The sequence below is a fragment of the Symsagittifera roscoffensis genome, chromosome 3, assembly GCF_963678635.1.
Source record: "Symsagittifera roscoffensis chromosome 3, txSymRosc1.1, whole genome shotgun sequence".
NCBI classification, from domain to species: Eukaryota; Metazoa; Xenacoelomorpha; order Acoela; family Convolutidae; genus Symsagittifera; species Symsagittifera roscoffensis.
Window position 1 is genome coordinate 14,656,999 of NC_087064.1, and position 15,362 is coordinate 14,672,360.

General features: G+C 36.1%; 1 protein-coding gene across 10 annotated transcripts in view; it reads left to right on the top strand.

Moving 5' to 3' along the window:
- LOC134842816 (uncharacterized) overlaps positions 1-9,151 on the top strand; it is a 49,862-nt gene extending 40,711 nt beyond the window's left edge. For 8 of the 10 annotated variants that reach the window (XM_063859306.1, XM_063859302.1, XM_063859305.1 and 5 more), the window contains 6 exons: positions 2,407-2,777; positions 3,213-3,380; positions 3,759-3,939; positions 4,262-4,763; positions 5,256-5,850; positions 6,257-6,835. In XM_063859306.1, the coding sequence (XP_063715376.1) occupies positions 2,407-2,777; positions 3,213-3,380; positions 3,759-3,939; positions 4,262-4,763; positions 5,256-5,850; positions 6,257-6,790 (2,351 nt within the window). In that variant the 3' untranslated portion in view covers positions 6,791-6,835. Of the gene's footprint in view, positions 1-2,406; positions 2,778-3,212; positions 3,381-3,758; positions 3,940-4,261; positions 4,764-5,255; positions 5,851-6,256; positions 6,836-8,347 lie in introns of those variants that run through there. The other 2 variants (XM_063859308.1, XM_063859310.1) reach the window with 2 other exon arrangements.
- The last annotated feature ends 6,211 nt before the right edge of the window (positions 9,152-15,362 follow it).

Consider the following 15,362-nt stretch of genomic DNA (forward strand, 5'->3'; position numbering starts at 1 on the left):
GAGAAAAAAAGTTGTCCCCTGCTTAAGTGTAAAACAAAACTGCTCGCATCGACTGGCCTTAACGCCTTTCGATATCAATTTTGAAATCATCAATTTGAGTTTTTTCGGGTTTTTTTGAAAACTTCTCCTTACACTCTATGTCAAGTATAAAGTGATGTTCTTAGCATCTAGTTACATATTAATAAAATCGAATATCTTGCCTCAATTCAATTTGGAACAATTGATAAGCGGATTCATTCGCCACTTTTGCGTCATTGGCAAGAATTTTATCGCTTGTTAATTGTGTCAAATTGGTTTTTTAAGCCCCATAGTTTAACTGAAAAAGTGAAATATCTGTTTAAATTTGAACTTACGAACTCAATACCCTCAGATAGCTTAGAAAACTTCAGCCAAAAATCTTCAGTCAAAAAGTCGAAATTGGTCTTGAGAAAAAACTACCCCGAGCACATATATTCCGTAACTCTCTTCACAAGTCAGAACAAAAAAAATCCACCAATTGTGTCAAGTTGGTTTTTTAAGCCCCATAGTTTAACTGAAAAAGTGAAATATCTTTTTAAATTTGAACTTACGAACTCAATACCCTCAGATAGCTTAGAAAACTTCAGCCAAAAATCTTCAGTGAAAAAGTCGAAATTGGCCTTGAGAAAAAACTACCCCGAGCACATATATTCCGTAATTCTCTTCACAAGTCAAAACAAAAAAAATCCACCTGTTTTCATTTCTCGCAAAGTTATAGGGGTTTGAAAGTTGCGGATTTGAGCTAACTAACGCGCATTATCTTGCGTTCTTATAAAATGAATGAGCGGCGGATTAAGTTGTTCAAAACTGCATTGAGGCCAATCATTAGGTCTTATAATTACAATTTGAACCGCTTAAAACATCCCTTCGTATTTTGCGGCGGAGACAAAAGACATTGTTCTGTGGATAAAATGAAAAAATATATAAAAAAAATACTTTTTCATCTTTTTTTTTTCGTTTTATCAATCCAATTAATCAGTATTTTATCAAAAAGAAAAAAGTTTAGTTTCCACTAACGTGAAGTCCATAATTTTTGGGCTTTGCCTTGTTATACTAGTCTTCTTGTTACCAGATAAAAAAATGATTGAAAAAAAAATGTTTCGCGCCAATTTTTGGCGATCATATTCTTGTTAAACTTTGTCGCGCCACGCAAGAGGCTCACTTTGATTTAGTTGTGTAATTCAACCAATAGTTTTGGCACAACTTTTGATTGATTAAAAAACTAAAAGTGATCGTTATGGGGGAAAAGTTTTGTGGTGAATTGTGTGAAATAAATTGCACCATGTTAATTTTGTTAAAACTCTAAACATTTTTTTTCTTTTTTTTCCGTCTAAAACCAACCTAATTTAATTTTCAAGTTTTTATTATTTTTGTTCTGTCAGCACTGTAGTTAATGCCAAATTTCTGGCAACGTTCTTTTCGGTCAACAAATCTGAACAAATTAAATTAACCTAAAACTGCTTATTGACGTTTGAAATCAATTTTTCGCTCATTTGAGCACGTAAAAACCTTTTCAAAAAAATTAATTATCCTGAAAGCTTTCGTGTTTGGACCGATTATGTTGCTGAAGGTCATCGATTTTGCCAACCGTCTTGCAATAATTGTATATCAGCAATTTTAATAATGCTGTGAACGCTGTGTAGCTCTGTGGGTTCTCGACTTATGGGGAAATTTTATCTCTCTCACTCTCTCCTCCCTTAGATGTACTCGCAGTGAGGTTCGTTGGCCGCACGTGTCTGATACTTTCATAGGTTACCTTGTTTAAAATGCTTGAAAAAGTTGAAAACAGTGGTAAAGTTTATAAAGGCAAAACTATTGCATGACTTAATCCCAAACCCCAAACTATGTTCTTTCTTAAGAGTTCGAAAAACAAACCAAGCGTTAGTACTTTTTTCCAAGAGTACTTTTCGTCATCACCAACTAGATAACAGAAAACACATTCAATTCCCACAGAGCTCAAACGACGATTAAAAAACATCAAACCTGTCAGTTAACGATTACAGAAAAGGCAATAAGTTGCTAAAAATTGTTAATTTCATTTGAAAAATTGATTGACGTTACAAAGCAACCTTTATTTAGCTAATCTGATTCTAACCAACAACAACAAGCTTTGATAACGCATATGTAGTCAACTGACCAGGCTCTGGTGGCCTTCAACCCTGTTCTTCATGTAAGTTCAGCCTAATAATGCATAACGCAGAGTCAGAGAATCGAACCTATGATCTACTGACTTTAAACTTCTGAGTCGTTTTATTTATTACGAGCAAATCGAAGAAGGTACCATTCCTGCTCCTAAAGTGATCATTTGAATCTATAGTGTTTAAAATGTTTAAGTATCTGAGTGCAGCGATCTGCAAAAAGGTATGTTTGAAAATAATTTTACTTCAGGTCCTTCTGGTTTGGTTATAACACCTGCAAACAAAGATGGCAGTAGCAGCGAGAAAGTAGTCGCAGCCGCGGTCGAAGTTCTAGACGGCGAAGCTTCCCGAGGAGCGAAGGACAAGCGGCTTCTCACCATCGCAATTCTAACCGCCATACCATGTGTAGTGGTAGGCGTTATGGCGGGCATGGGTCTCCTCTACTGTTTTGCATTCTACAAGGCCAACAAACACTCAAGGGTCGCTAAATCGTCTCCGAATGAGTTAATTTATGCACCGGTGCCGGTGACACTACAGGGCCGAGGAGTAGGAAAATCTCCATCGGGCAACTCACAGGACCAGTGTCACAAAGCACTGGAAAATAGCTACATGTACCAGCAGGTAGAAAGATTCGCCAATTACCTTTCATGATTTTAAGACTCAAAATTGTTTTTTTTTTCTTAATTTTAAATGTGCTATGTTTTTTAATCTAGCGTTTACCGAGCATAAAATAGCCGCAGATAAGTTACAAGCAACAAAGTAAACACATGTAAGGTTGACCTTTTAAAAAAAAAGATGAAATTTTGTCGACCTTTTTTGAGGTCGACCAATTGGATTTTTCGCGCTTCACTAAATTTTTATAATGAACCAATTAAGCCAAAAATTTCTGGCCGCAGACAGTTTTTGAAAAAAAAACTGGCTAAAATGGCTTTTTTGACCACACAATCGCGTTTTTTCCTTGCACGCTCCTGCATACGAGCTCCAAATTAAATTTGATCTCATAAATCCTTTTAATTTTAACAAAAAAAAATATTTTCAGGACATGTTTGTGTTTAGGTATATGCGCAATACCTTCAAATAGACCCCCAAGCTCAGCAGCAGTCAGAAGAGAAGCACTACTCCACAATCAGCTCCACCCACCCCCTCTCCCACCCGTCTATCTCAAATGAACCACACTACACCTCGAATCATAACCCCTACTCAGTTGACCCTGAAGGAATGCAGGTCAGTGATCATACTGCCAATTCGAAAAAACTTAAATTTTTTGAACTATTTCTTTGGCGAAGTCCAAGTCTTACAGAAGTTACGAAGATTGCAACAAAAACTAACCGGAGAAATTATTCGATTAGAAAACATGATTTCTTTCCGTGTAACCTTCTTTTTTTGATTTTTTGTGTAATTGGTTGCAATAAACAGCAAAAGTTTATCGCTGCTTAATTTATGAGCAAATACACAGTTTTATGGCTTCTACAGAATTTTCAAAGTAGGTTTTTGTGAAATATTCGTCTGATTTCAGCTCAGCGTGGCCTATCCATATCTATGTAAATCGAAATTTTAGTCACTTTAACTATCCATTTTTATATTCCGCTCAATAATTTACAGGCACATATGATACAGACGCAGGTGCAGAATCAAGGCCATTCATCATCATCTCCATCGGCGGCAGCAGCGACCACCCACTCAGCCTCATTCAGTAACCTCCTCTTACCCAGTCAGTTCGGAGTGCACCCGAACCCACTCGCCCCGCCATTGCCCCCACATCACAGCCTGCGCAAGAACCCAGGTAGAACTATTGTATTTCGATAAATTGATATCTATGTTGTTATAAAAGTTAATAGTGGAATTATTTAATCCTACTACTTGCCCTGTCCTGTGGTTGGTACAGTTCTCAACTGTTGAAAATTTTATCCTGGAAAATAGAAAATATTCGGCTTTATTTCTTGCCGAATTACGCAATGATTTTGCTCTCCATTGCAAAAACAGTGCAATTTTTTTGAAAAATTGCCGGATGAATTAGTTCTACAATTCTACGGTGTTATAATAATAGTAATCTAATAGTATTAAATCAGAAGTGCCTTTCACCTTATATTGCAATATTGTTTTAGCAGGCAATTCATCGGCCCATGGAGACAGCATCCTGAGTACATCAGCTATGAATGGTACTCCCTACAGATCCATCTCACCCAGACAAGATACCAACTTAGCCCGGCCACATCCTCCAAATAGACTGGACTTACACCCAGCAGAACAAGGATTGGCTGGAAGCATGTCCAGATTACAGATGAATCGGGGCCATAGCATGTCCAGTCATGGCCATCGACAAGAGGACCATACACGGTTTCCACAGCATCACACAGTGGCACCCAATGGTAACCATGGGAGCCACGGAAACCAACATAATCACCACACACCGCATTCGCAATCGTTTAATCAGATGCAAAACAGGGCGTTGCCGAGACAACCTACGCAGTCTAGTAGCAGTCAGTTGATGGGGCAGAGGGGGGACCAAAGAAGTCCGATTGGGGAGGGGAGATTAGTTGGGGGATTGGGAGGGGCAACTGGGTTGCCTCAGAGTCACAGCATGCTGAACTATTCCCATACACAGCTGTGAGTGTTGAAAAGTTAGAAAAAATAAAGATTTCGAAAATATTTTTGAAGTGAATATATGAATTTAAGCGAAAAAATTCAAAATCACCGCAACAACGCCATCAAGGCTATTATATTGCTTTACTAGAAAACTGAGACAATTATCTTTTTGTTTAAATAAAAAATTGAATGTTCAATAAAAGTTAGTCACATTTGAAAAATTTTAAAAACGACTTAAAATTGTCTTTACAGATGAATCGGGATTTGAGAAGGAAAGAAACAACCTGACTGAAAAAACTTTCGGGTCACGTTTATTAATTGTTGTAATAAAATTTCTGTCTGTAAATGCAATAATTGTAAAAATGATTGACATTGATTTTGGTTATACTTTCATTTTGGTTATTGATCACATGCTTCAATATGGGCATGTTTCTCCTGTTCTGTTTTCTAGAATTGGGTTTTTCAGTGTATTTTTCTTTCAATTTTATTGCGGGTTACTTTGGTGCTGTACAGATACAACCCTGGGCATCTATTGAGAGACAGCAGCCAGCTGCAGCTAAACAGCAGAACTGGCGACAGAAATAATGGGGGTGCAAATAACCCAGTGCAGTACAGATCAGATACCAGACTTTTCACACCCTCTCAATCCAATCACCCCCGCCATGGTCAACACCCAACTGCTGAAGGGGGAGATAGCGGGAACAATAACACGTACGGTCAGGACCCACTGAGTTCCAGGGTACTACTCTTTGCGACAGCCAATCAAAATCACTCTGGAAGGGGCGGGGCTCAAGTCAGTAACAAAGTTATCAACAACATCCCTTTGATAAGAAAACCGACAGCTGTTAAGTACAATCACAGCAACAGTGACGAAGCGGCGGGACATTATGGTTCCCAAGGACCATACGGCTCCCAATCTTCGGCAGCACCTTCCCCAAATCCACAGCCGACTAGGCAAAATGTGGGTGGGAAAGAGCAAAATTCTGTTTATAGGTCAGATTATGAGCCCAGAGAACTTGAGGGGGAGAGACTTAACGGACGTGTGGGTGGGATGAGGACTAGCGAGAACCCTCTTTACGGGACTACCAATCAGATTCATCAGTCCCAGGTAAGAAAAAGCAAGAATTCTATTCATGGTAGCACGAAACACTTCAAAGAGTAGAATGTAGATTATAAGTGAGTAGCCTTAACCTAATGGTGTTGGTTAATTTAGTTTTGACTGTTTTTCGATTGAAATGATAGTACTTGATTGAAATCAGCATGATCCTTCAACTAATTTGTGTCATTGAAGTGCATGAACTTTGGTTTTTATTTTGAGACTTAAAAAATAATCGAGTCTTTCAAGATCATGCTAATAGTAGATTTATGAAATCAATTGCTCCCTTTTTGCAGCTAGTTTTTTGTTTATATATATCAATTTTTTTAAGTTGCACTTTCTGTTTTGCTCCTTTGCATGTCAATGGCTATTTTACCATGCCCCCTTTGCATGTTGTTTGTGTATGATAATGTTTTAGCACTCTATGTTAGAGTATGATTCCAGAAATATCCCCAGTGAAGCCTACCCTTTAAACCCGCGTTTCCGACAAGGATCGGACATATATGCAACCAAAGAGACTAATGCTAGTCCTTTTGTATCAGACCAATCACAATCGCCGCACGCTTTTAAATCAGCGAATCCGGTTGGTCAACACAATAGACAGATTTACAATTCAGCCAATCAACTGTTCTCTCATGGTCATCGCAAAAGAGCTTCGACAGAAAGTCAATCTGTTTATAACAGACCGCGTGATACAGATTTTAATCACGCACAAAACCAACAGCAAGGTTACTTGATACCAGCTCTGGGACTACAAACTGAGGCCATCTACCGCCAAAAAAGAATTCCAATGGTGGGAAGATACCGAAATAGTGAAGAGAACGGAAATCAACCTAGACGCGAAGTCGAACCTACGTCCTCGCCACCTTTGCTTCTTACTCGCCAAGATAAACGTCGGATCGCTCATCGTCACACTGTGTTTTGGGAAGGGCTGGGATGGCATGCGCTTTGAAGTTCCTTTTGCGGATTAGTAGCAAGGCCAGTGATAACCTATGATTTTAAAATTAATAAGTGTTAAGGCTACATATAATGATGCATGGTTCATGTTGTGTCTGTTACTCGATTAATTTTTTTTTCGTATTATTAGTTTAGAACTTGGTTTTAGTTTATCAACTTAGTTTTAGTTTGATCAGATTTTCTTGATGTTTTCCTTTCATGATCAATTCGCCTCATATTAATTTAAATGTTTTGATTGATAAATAACTCTGCAATGCATTGAAAAATTGATTTTATTCATAATTTAACTGGTCATAAAATACCTATGATTTAGCAAAAAAATGTAATTACTGCAAATCCTGATGTTTCAGTACAATTTTCAGCCGACTGTTTTTGTTCCGACTATTGTATTTGGGTGTGTTTTAGTTTTTTCCACGCTAAATCAGGTACCACAAATAATCATGGAGTGTGTCGATTGATATATCAAACTAAAATTCTTTCAGTCTTAATTTGAAAAACATTTTAAAATTTCAAAAAAAAATTCCCAGTGTCGAGAAAATTCAATTTGAAAATTTAGATTTTTGTTCTCATTTGGAGAGAATGAGCGAGCAGGCTTTTTTTATTTTTCAGCGAAAAGTATTTACCGCAAATAATCATCGTAATGGGTGGAGTCAGGGGCGGATCTAGGATTTTCTCGAGGAGGGCGACGGATTTTTATTCATTTTTTTGACAATTCTGTCGCCCTTTTTTTTAGGTCGTCAAATTGAGTTTCCGATCTGAGCGCTCCCAGAACAATATAAAAACCCATTTTGGAACGCCGCTTTTGGGCACTTTTTGGAAAATGTTGGCCAAAAAATTGCTTTGTTTTGGCGCGCACTCCCCCTCGAAATTAGTTTATGATGGCTTTGGAAAAACTTTAGGGTCGGTCGGCAGAAAATGGATTTTTTAAAAAGTACTTAAGGGGCGGATCCTTTGGGTCGGCAGTGGGTAGAATCCCTGAAGGGGGGGGGCGTCTGCCCCTCTTAACCTGCCCCTGGGTGGAGTGATATATCATATTAAAGCACTTTCAACCCTGATTCGTACGACATTCAAAAAATTTCAAAATGACCCAATGACGAGAAAAACCGGTTTGAAATTTTTGAGTTTTAGTCGAATTTCGATCGAGTAAAGCTAGCGAGCAGGTTTGTTTTAGAAAAAAAAGCGATGAAACTTCAATTGAACTCCAGTTAAATTATTTTTCAAAGTTCGTTTAACGTCTTCTTTGGAATAAAAGGTTTCAAAATTTCAAAAAAATGTCTGCAAAAAAAAGAAAAAAAAACTTATTTTTTTGTCTTTTTTCGACTAAAACTGTTGCCCTCTCGGTTTTCTTCAGATCCGTTTATCACACGACTCATAAAAAAACAATAATTAAAAAAAATGTATTTTTTAAGATTATGGTAGGAACATTCATTTTGTACTACTTGCACAGCCACCGTCTATCCTTGTTGCTTTATATCAAGAGCTCGATTTAAGACTGCATAATTTTAATAAATTATGAAATTTTGTTATGTGATGATATTAATTATTAATTCAGGTTGCTCAACGGCTGGCTCGCATCGCAAACCCACCATCACCCAACTTGCAAAACAATCATTCAAATCAAAGAGTGGACTGCAATCATCGGCAAAGACAACGACAGATGTTACCGCCTATGGATGCTGCAGAGACTCCCAAAAGCAGTCATAGAGTTCGGCCCAAGGGGGGAACTTTCGGGGTAACATCACCAGGAACTGCAACATCTTTAGGTGGAGCAAGGGGAGACCGGACGTGCAATGGGAGTAGCGAGTGGGGCAGAGAAGGCAGGAGTCCCAATCTATCAAACTCCCCCTCCCCCTTAGACGATACGAGATCCAACGGGACCCCCACTCCTTGTATGGAAAAAGGGGATGCGACAGACCAATTAGCCATCAATATATGATTCAATTATCTATTCGCACAACTTTATTGAAAAAAAAACATAAAAATGTCTTCAATTCAGAGGAATTTCCGTTTTGGATGCTATTTTCACACTTTTATCAGCGGAAGTTGTCGAGCGCTTGGATAGTTTAACACGGCCAAATCTTCGAAATTCCGCCTGCTAGTTCAGTGAGGTTATACGACCATGATAGAAACTAAAATGAAAAATTGAACCGATGATGATTTAACCAGAATCCAAACTTTTGTTACAGCGTCCTGCAGCTTTATATAAAATCTATCTCTTATTCTAACTATTGATTCCAATCAGTGTTATATCAAAAAGAAAAATTGTTTAAGATTTCTGCCCCTTTATTCTATCAATGTTTCTCATTTATCTATACGTCGATGTTATTATAGAGTTTAGTTTTGTGTTTTTAATTTGCTCCGCGTTTATACAATTGAACGATTACCATGTTAGCTTTTTTAATCAAACGTTTGTTGAATTGAAATAGTTTTTTTTTTCGATAATTTCAGGATGCTTTCATTGTTTTGGGATTTTACAATACTTTATTTCTACAGTCAAAATAGGAATACTGTTCAAAAACGGTTAAATCTTGAAAGTTTGATTCGCTTTGCTGAAACAAACGCTATTCAAAAAAAGCAAATGATCTGCGACCCTAGGATTTTTTGCGGGCATTTGCAAATTTATCGAATCGAAAGAGTCAACAAAAAAAGACAAAAAGGTGCCCCCGAAAAGTTTTGGCAAAATAAGAGATTATAATCGATTATAATTGATTTACAGAGTTTTTTGTCTGAACGATTGGAAAATTATAATCGATTATAAATCGTTTAAACACCTAATTTTGGTAATTATAATTTTCAATTAATAAATTGAATAAAATTTTCAAAAAGTTAACAGAATAATCCGTTATAATCGATTACTTACGCCTAAACTTGGATTCGAGTAGTTTTTCCTGATTTAAATCGATCTTTCTTGAAAATTTTGCATCGATTTAATGTCTTTAAAAGTAAAAAATCATTGTAAATCAGATTATGGGCAAAATCTCATGTAACAAACTAGAAAGAATCAGAATAAATTAAACTTTAATCTCAATAAAATGCAATTAAATCATAGAAAATCGTGAATTTGAACCAGATTTTGAGCAAAAACATATGAAACGAATCAAAAAAGTGTCAATATAGATCAATTTTTGAACTCAAAATGAACAAGGAAGTCATAGAGTTTTATCGATATTTTGGTCTTTTTTTTGGTCTTTCTTATGATAGGCAATGAATAAATGAAGTTAAAAATTGAAACTGATGAAACTCGAATGAAAAAAATCGATTGAATTCATTTTAAATCCGTTTTAATCACCTTAAAAACAACAAAAAGAGTGGAAAAAAATGATTTCAATTGATTTATAATCGATTTGGATCAAATATTGTAGCTTGCATTTACGATCAATTTTAAATCGATCTAAATCAATCTTTATCTTTTTTATTTAATCTGTACTTTTTTCATACCAAAACCGATCTTTTTCAACATACTTTTTTCAACATACTTATTCATACTAAAATTGATCCTTGTCCATTTTTGTCAGTGCGGGTCAGTACTGTCTCAGCTTTTTTTGAAATTTTTTATTCTGGTCATAGCCAAATGAGTGAAAATAAAGAGTTGGTATTTGTTAATAAATTGCAAAAAGCAGCCCTTGCCCAGATTCGGAACCTCTACATAACGCGTTTAAGTCAACCTTCTTACCTTTAGACGATCTACACTTGCAAATTATCCAAATGTGTTGAAATTATCTCAGCGATTTCAAAAAGTTTCAACTATATCACAGGGTATTATAAGAAAAACGCAACTTCTAATGCATTTTTTTTTCTTTCGCTGAAACATTGGTGATGAACTAGTACTGTAAACCTAAGTGTTCTGTTGCATCAGAGAATAGTGTAAAATAGGAGTGCGGCCAAAAAGGAAACAACTTTTACTTCATACCGGTCAAAAATCAGACAATTACTATATTAACCAATCAAATTGGAGAACAGAAAGCAAACGTAGGAAATAAATAATTAAGAGTCATTTATTTCCAAAATCTGCTTAATTTTTTCAGTTTTGATTGAATCATATAATAGTTGTCTACTTTATGACGTGTCTTCTTCATGACTAGTCTACTTTTTGCTAAGTAGCCTATAAAATAACGGTTTATAATCAAACTATGATGCTTACCTGCATTTTTGAACATTGCTGCGAAAAAGCAGCGGCAGTACCGATTTGCTCTGCGGCGTCAAATCAGATTGTTTTTGTTAGGGAAGTTGGCAAACCAGTGAGCCTGTTTTCGAATCAGCTTTTTTTTGGTCACAGTCTTTGTTTTGCGGCTTTTGGCTCTATTTTTGCAACTTTCTGACCTTCTATAACTGTTTTTTGTTTCAACAGTATGCGTGTTGCAATACAATTGCCCCAATTTTTTGTGAAAGGGAAAATTTGAAACCGAGAGGATGATGTGTTACTTTTAATTTTTTTTGTAGTTCAATTCCTATTACGACTTTTGTACTGAATTATTTCCTTCTGTTTGCGAATTTCTTATCAATTCAGTGCCAACATGGGCAAAAATTGTTTGTGCGAGTTAATTACCTTACGTTTTTCCTGATTAAAGTCTAACCAGCTCGAGAACTTTCTTTGATCGTTTCGATTAGCTTAATTGCTCTCGGCACATCTTGCATTAGCTTTACTTGCCTCTTTTTTGCTGTTTCTGGCTGCTTTGTGTCTGAGCATTTTGAGATAGTAACAAATTCAACAAGAATGCGTATTATAAGCTTCCTGACAATGGAATTTTTCTCTAACTTGTTCTCTGGAAAACCTCAATTCCTCTTTCAATTCTCTTGTTAGCTCACTGCTATTTGGAAGTGTTTCCGGGTATTGATATTATAAGCTTAAATCAAATTTAATCGTTTTCTCCGCAAAAATTTCTATTTTTATGTTCTTCTATAGACTCTATTGCGTGTAATGGCACACAATCATTGCTGACTATATGGGGGTGTTTGACGTTAAGTATTTGCTGTATGATTTTTAATCTGAAGTGAAAATTTTGAGTGCTTCTAAGGTGTTTTCAATGGTGTGCGTTTTTCAGGCGGAGAATAAATAATGCTGTTAGTTTTTTTTTACTCTGCCAAAATGTGTTCAAAAATTTTGATCTGTTTTCAACAAAAAATGCGGATCTGATGGATGCGGACGATGGCTTCTGCAATATGTAGTTTTTGGCGCAGTTGCAAAAATTTTGAAAATAAAGTTCCACAAAACATGAAATCCTGAGCAAATAAAGATTATTTCAATGGCAAACGAAACTGATGTCAAAAAACCAATTATTGAAAATCCCCCCCGCTCACAAGCATTATCAAGTTTTAGTTGATGCAATTTGCTGTTATTTTTGCTATAGTTGACAAATACTTTGAAATTTAGGGTTATTATTTATTCAAGTTGCAATGCAATCAACTGGTTTGTTTCAAAATTATTATGAAAATGAAATATGCATCTTTATTACTTTTGAATAAAAAGTCTTTGATTTTTAAGTTACATGATAAAAGATCCCTTACCTTAAGATCCCAAACGAGAAGATACCAGTCAATAAGATACCATTCCAAAAAATACCTCGTTCTAAAATCACCCACTACATAAGATACCATAATAAAATAACAAAGAATAAAAAGAATACTTTTGAATAAAAAGTCTTTGATTTTTAAGTTACATGATAAAAGATCCCTTACCTTAAGATCCCAAACGAGAAGATCCCAGTCAATAAGATACCATTCCAAAAAATACCTCGTTCTAAAATCGCCCACTACATAAGATACCATAATAAAATAACAAAGAACCTGAGAACTGAAAATAAAGCGGTTAATCGATCAAAGCAAAAACAAAGCGTCGGTTAAAATCAAAGAAACGGCAAAACTTTTGCTGCACAAATTTCGAACATAAGTGACCTGGCTAATCACTTGGCTTTTAAAATGAAACTCAAACTTCAAAACAGCTTGACGAGGACTTCAATTGAACTTGACTAGGATTTCAAATTAATCAAAACCAACTTTGCCACAATTGGCCTGATTTTCCAGATAACTCAAGTCGGTACAAAATTGAAACTGAGTTATTGCAAAATTCTAAAGCTTTGAAATCATTTTCATTACGAATCACTTGTCACTCTATTTGATAAAAAATATCAATTCTCAATTTTGATCAACTTTTTTTTGCTAAGCGCAATACTCAAAGGGCCGTCAGGCCCCTACCCCCAACCTAGCGTCCAGTAAATAAGAGCAATTGCTCTGGGATCAAAATGCTAGATACAGCATTTTCGAATGCGAGTCGTAGTATTGCGTTTCGGCGTTCTTAGGGAGCGTGTAAGGAGACGTCTATAAAAAAGTTGATCAAACAATTTTAAATTTAGGAAAAATTAAGCAAAAACTAAAACAAATACAATAGGTTAAATGGGCAAGTGAACGGATACAAGACAATAAGTCTGTGTATAAACTTGATATCTGTTGAACTTTTTCATTCAGATCACGGTACTTCTTCCGAGATAAGTTGATAGTGCCTCTGGATGCCTTCAAAATGTTGAACTTTTGATTGTAAGAATCCAGTTGAATTTTTTTCGAGAAACGAATATATTGAAGGATGGCTGCCTTGAAACAAAGCGGTGACACCTAGATGCCACCCTTCAACTGCACTTGTGGTGCGGGCTAGACCACACACAGCATTTTGATAATGGTTCCATAGAGAAATAGGAAAAAATGTTTTTCGGCCAATCAAATCCCCTCTAAAGTAGGTTTTGCGGAAATGAGCAGTGAGTTCGTCTATTTTTTTGAGATCATTTTGTGAAATATCCAGTTTGGTTGGCACACTGCTTATTTCCTCAATGACTAGGTCGAACCCGATTTCCACTTTTGACTCCGGTACAAAACTAAGCGCAGGAATCATATTCAGCGCTAAGGCTAGCTCGCTGTTTGATTCGGATTCGTAAGTCTTTTTAAGGCCCAATTCGGATTTTTTTCGCATAAAGCTCTGGCAGAGGTGAAAAAAGCATCTCTTAATGTCAGTTTCGTAATGAGAAGTAAAACCACTCAGAGTCGCAATTTCAAAGTCGATCAAAATTCTTTCCGGGGTTATGTCACCGATAAGCGATTTAAGTGCGGTTAGGAATTTGTAATAGGTTGATAAGCGCTCATTGCTGAGCAGAGAGTAGACACAAGGTGGATAAAACCCGCCAATCTGGATGTGTACAGTGTACAGCTGGTAAAACTCACTAGGGCAAATTGTGAAAGTACCGTCTACAAGCCAGGTTTTGTTGTACAATTTAAGCGCATTGAGGTTCTCAATGTCACTAAAAATCAATATGCGTTCCGTATCTTGTTTTCCGCTATCAAAAAGGCAAAATTGCTTAAAACGATCGGGTATTTCGAAATGACGGTCATCTTTGGCAATAATGGGCAGGGATGTCGTTTGCTTACTTCTGCTTAAAGTTCGTGTTAGCGCCCAACGGGAGTGCGAATTCATGACTATGCTCGTTGCTCTGTGAGATTATATCGCTCCCAGAAGTGATTAAAGTTTTCGGGCATTTATACGATCTCCATTTGCTGCAGCGCCAGTGTCTCGTTGTCTTTGTATCGCGTTTCTTTTGAAATTCAAGGCCATCAAGAATAATCAGTGTTTTGCCTTTTTGTGAAGTTCACCAAGTAAAAGAATTCATTTTTGACTTATCAATGAGTTAAAGAGAGAGTTAATGAATGCAGAGTGTATTTATTTTTAATTGAGTTGTTCTAATTCAATGCCATATTAACACTAAATTATACACAAGTTGGCTGTATGATAATCCCAACAATGAGTCCAGTTTAAATTTAGTTATCTTAAATTTGCATTGTTTTTTAATTGCGCGAACCTAATTGAGATATCATCACTCTAGATTTTTTTCTGCTTACACTTTGATCATAATTTCTTTTCATAATTCATGGGATCTTTTTAATTGACATGGGTCTTTATAGTAAGGGCGATTTTTATACAGGGGATCTTTTGGTATGGTATCTTTTGTCATGGGAGCTTTTGGTATGGTATCTTTTGTCCTGACACCGATTTTTATTAGACAAATAAATACGTTCACAGCCTCCAGATGCAGTGCTAGCTTAATAGTGTCATTTTTTTGAAGTATCGTGACATTCGAAAGCCGTACATGAAACAGAAATTACCAGGCTTGAAATACTCAACTTGCAATCTGTAAATAAAAGTACAGATATTTTTTCAAGTTATCTCAGTGCTGGAAAAAACAAAGCAGTCATCACAAATTTGAAAATTTTGTTTTGCTGTGTTTTGATAAAAGTCATTATAGTAAAAAACGATTGTGTAATTTTGGCGCAGACTAGCCGTTTTGTTTTCAACATTGACAAAGAGTAACATTTTTGCGGGTTTTGTTGTTAGGTAATATAATGATTTTATCTACTTCAATAGTTGTGGTCGTAAGGTTCTGTGATATTTGCTCAGCAATCGGTTTTTATTGACTATAGTTTCTTCCGTTGCGTTTTTTTGAAATTTGTTTTACATAAGTTAATCAAAAATCTTATAAAATTGCCGGGAACATTTGAGATTGATTAAGTGTGAGCTCTTAAAAATTAAT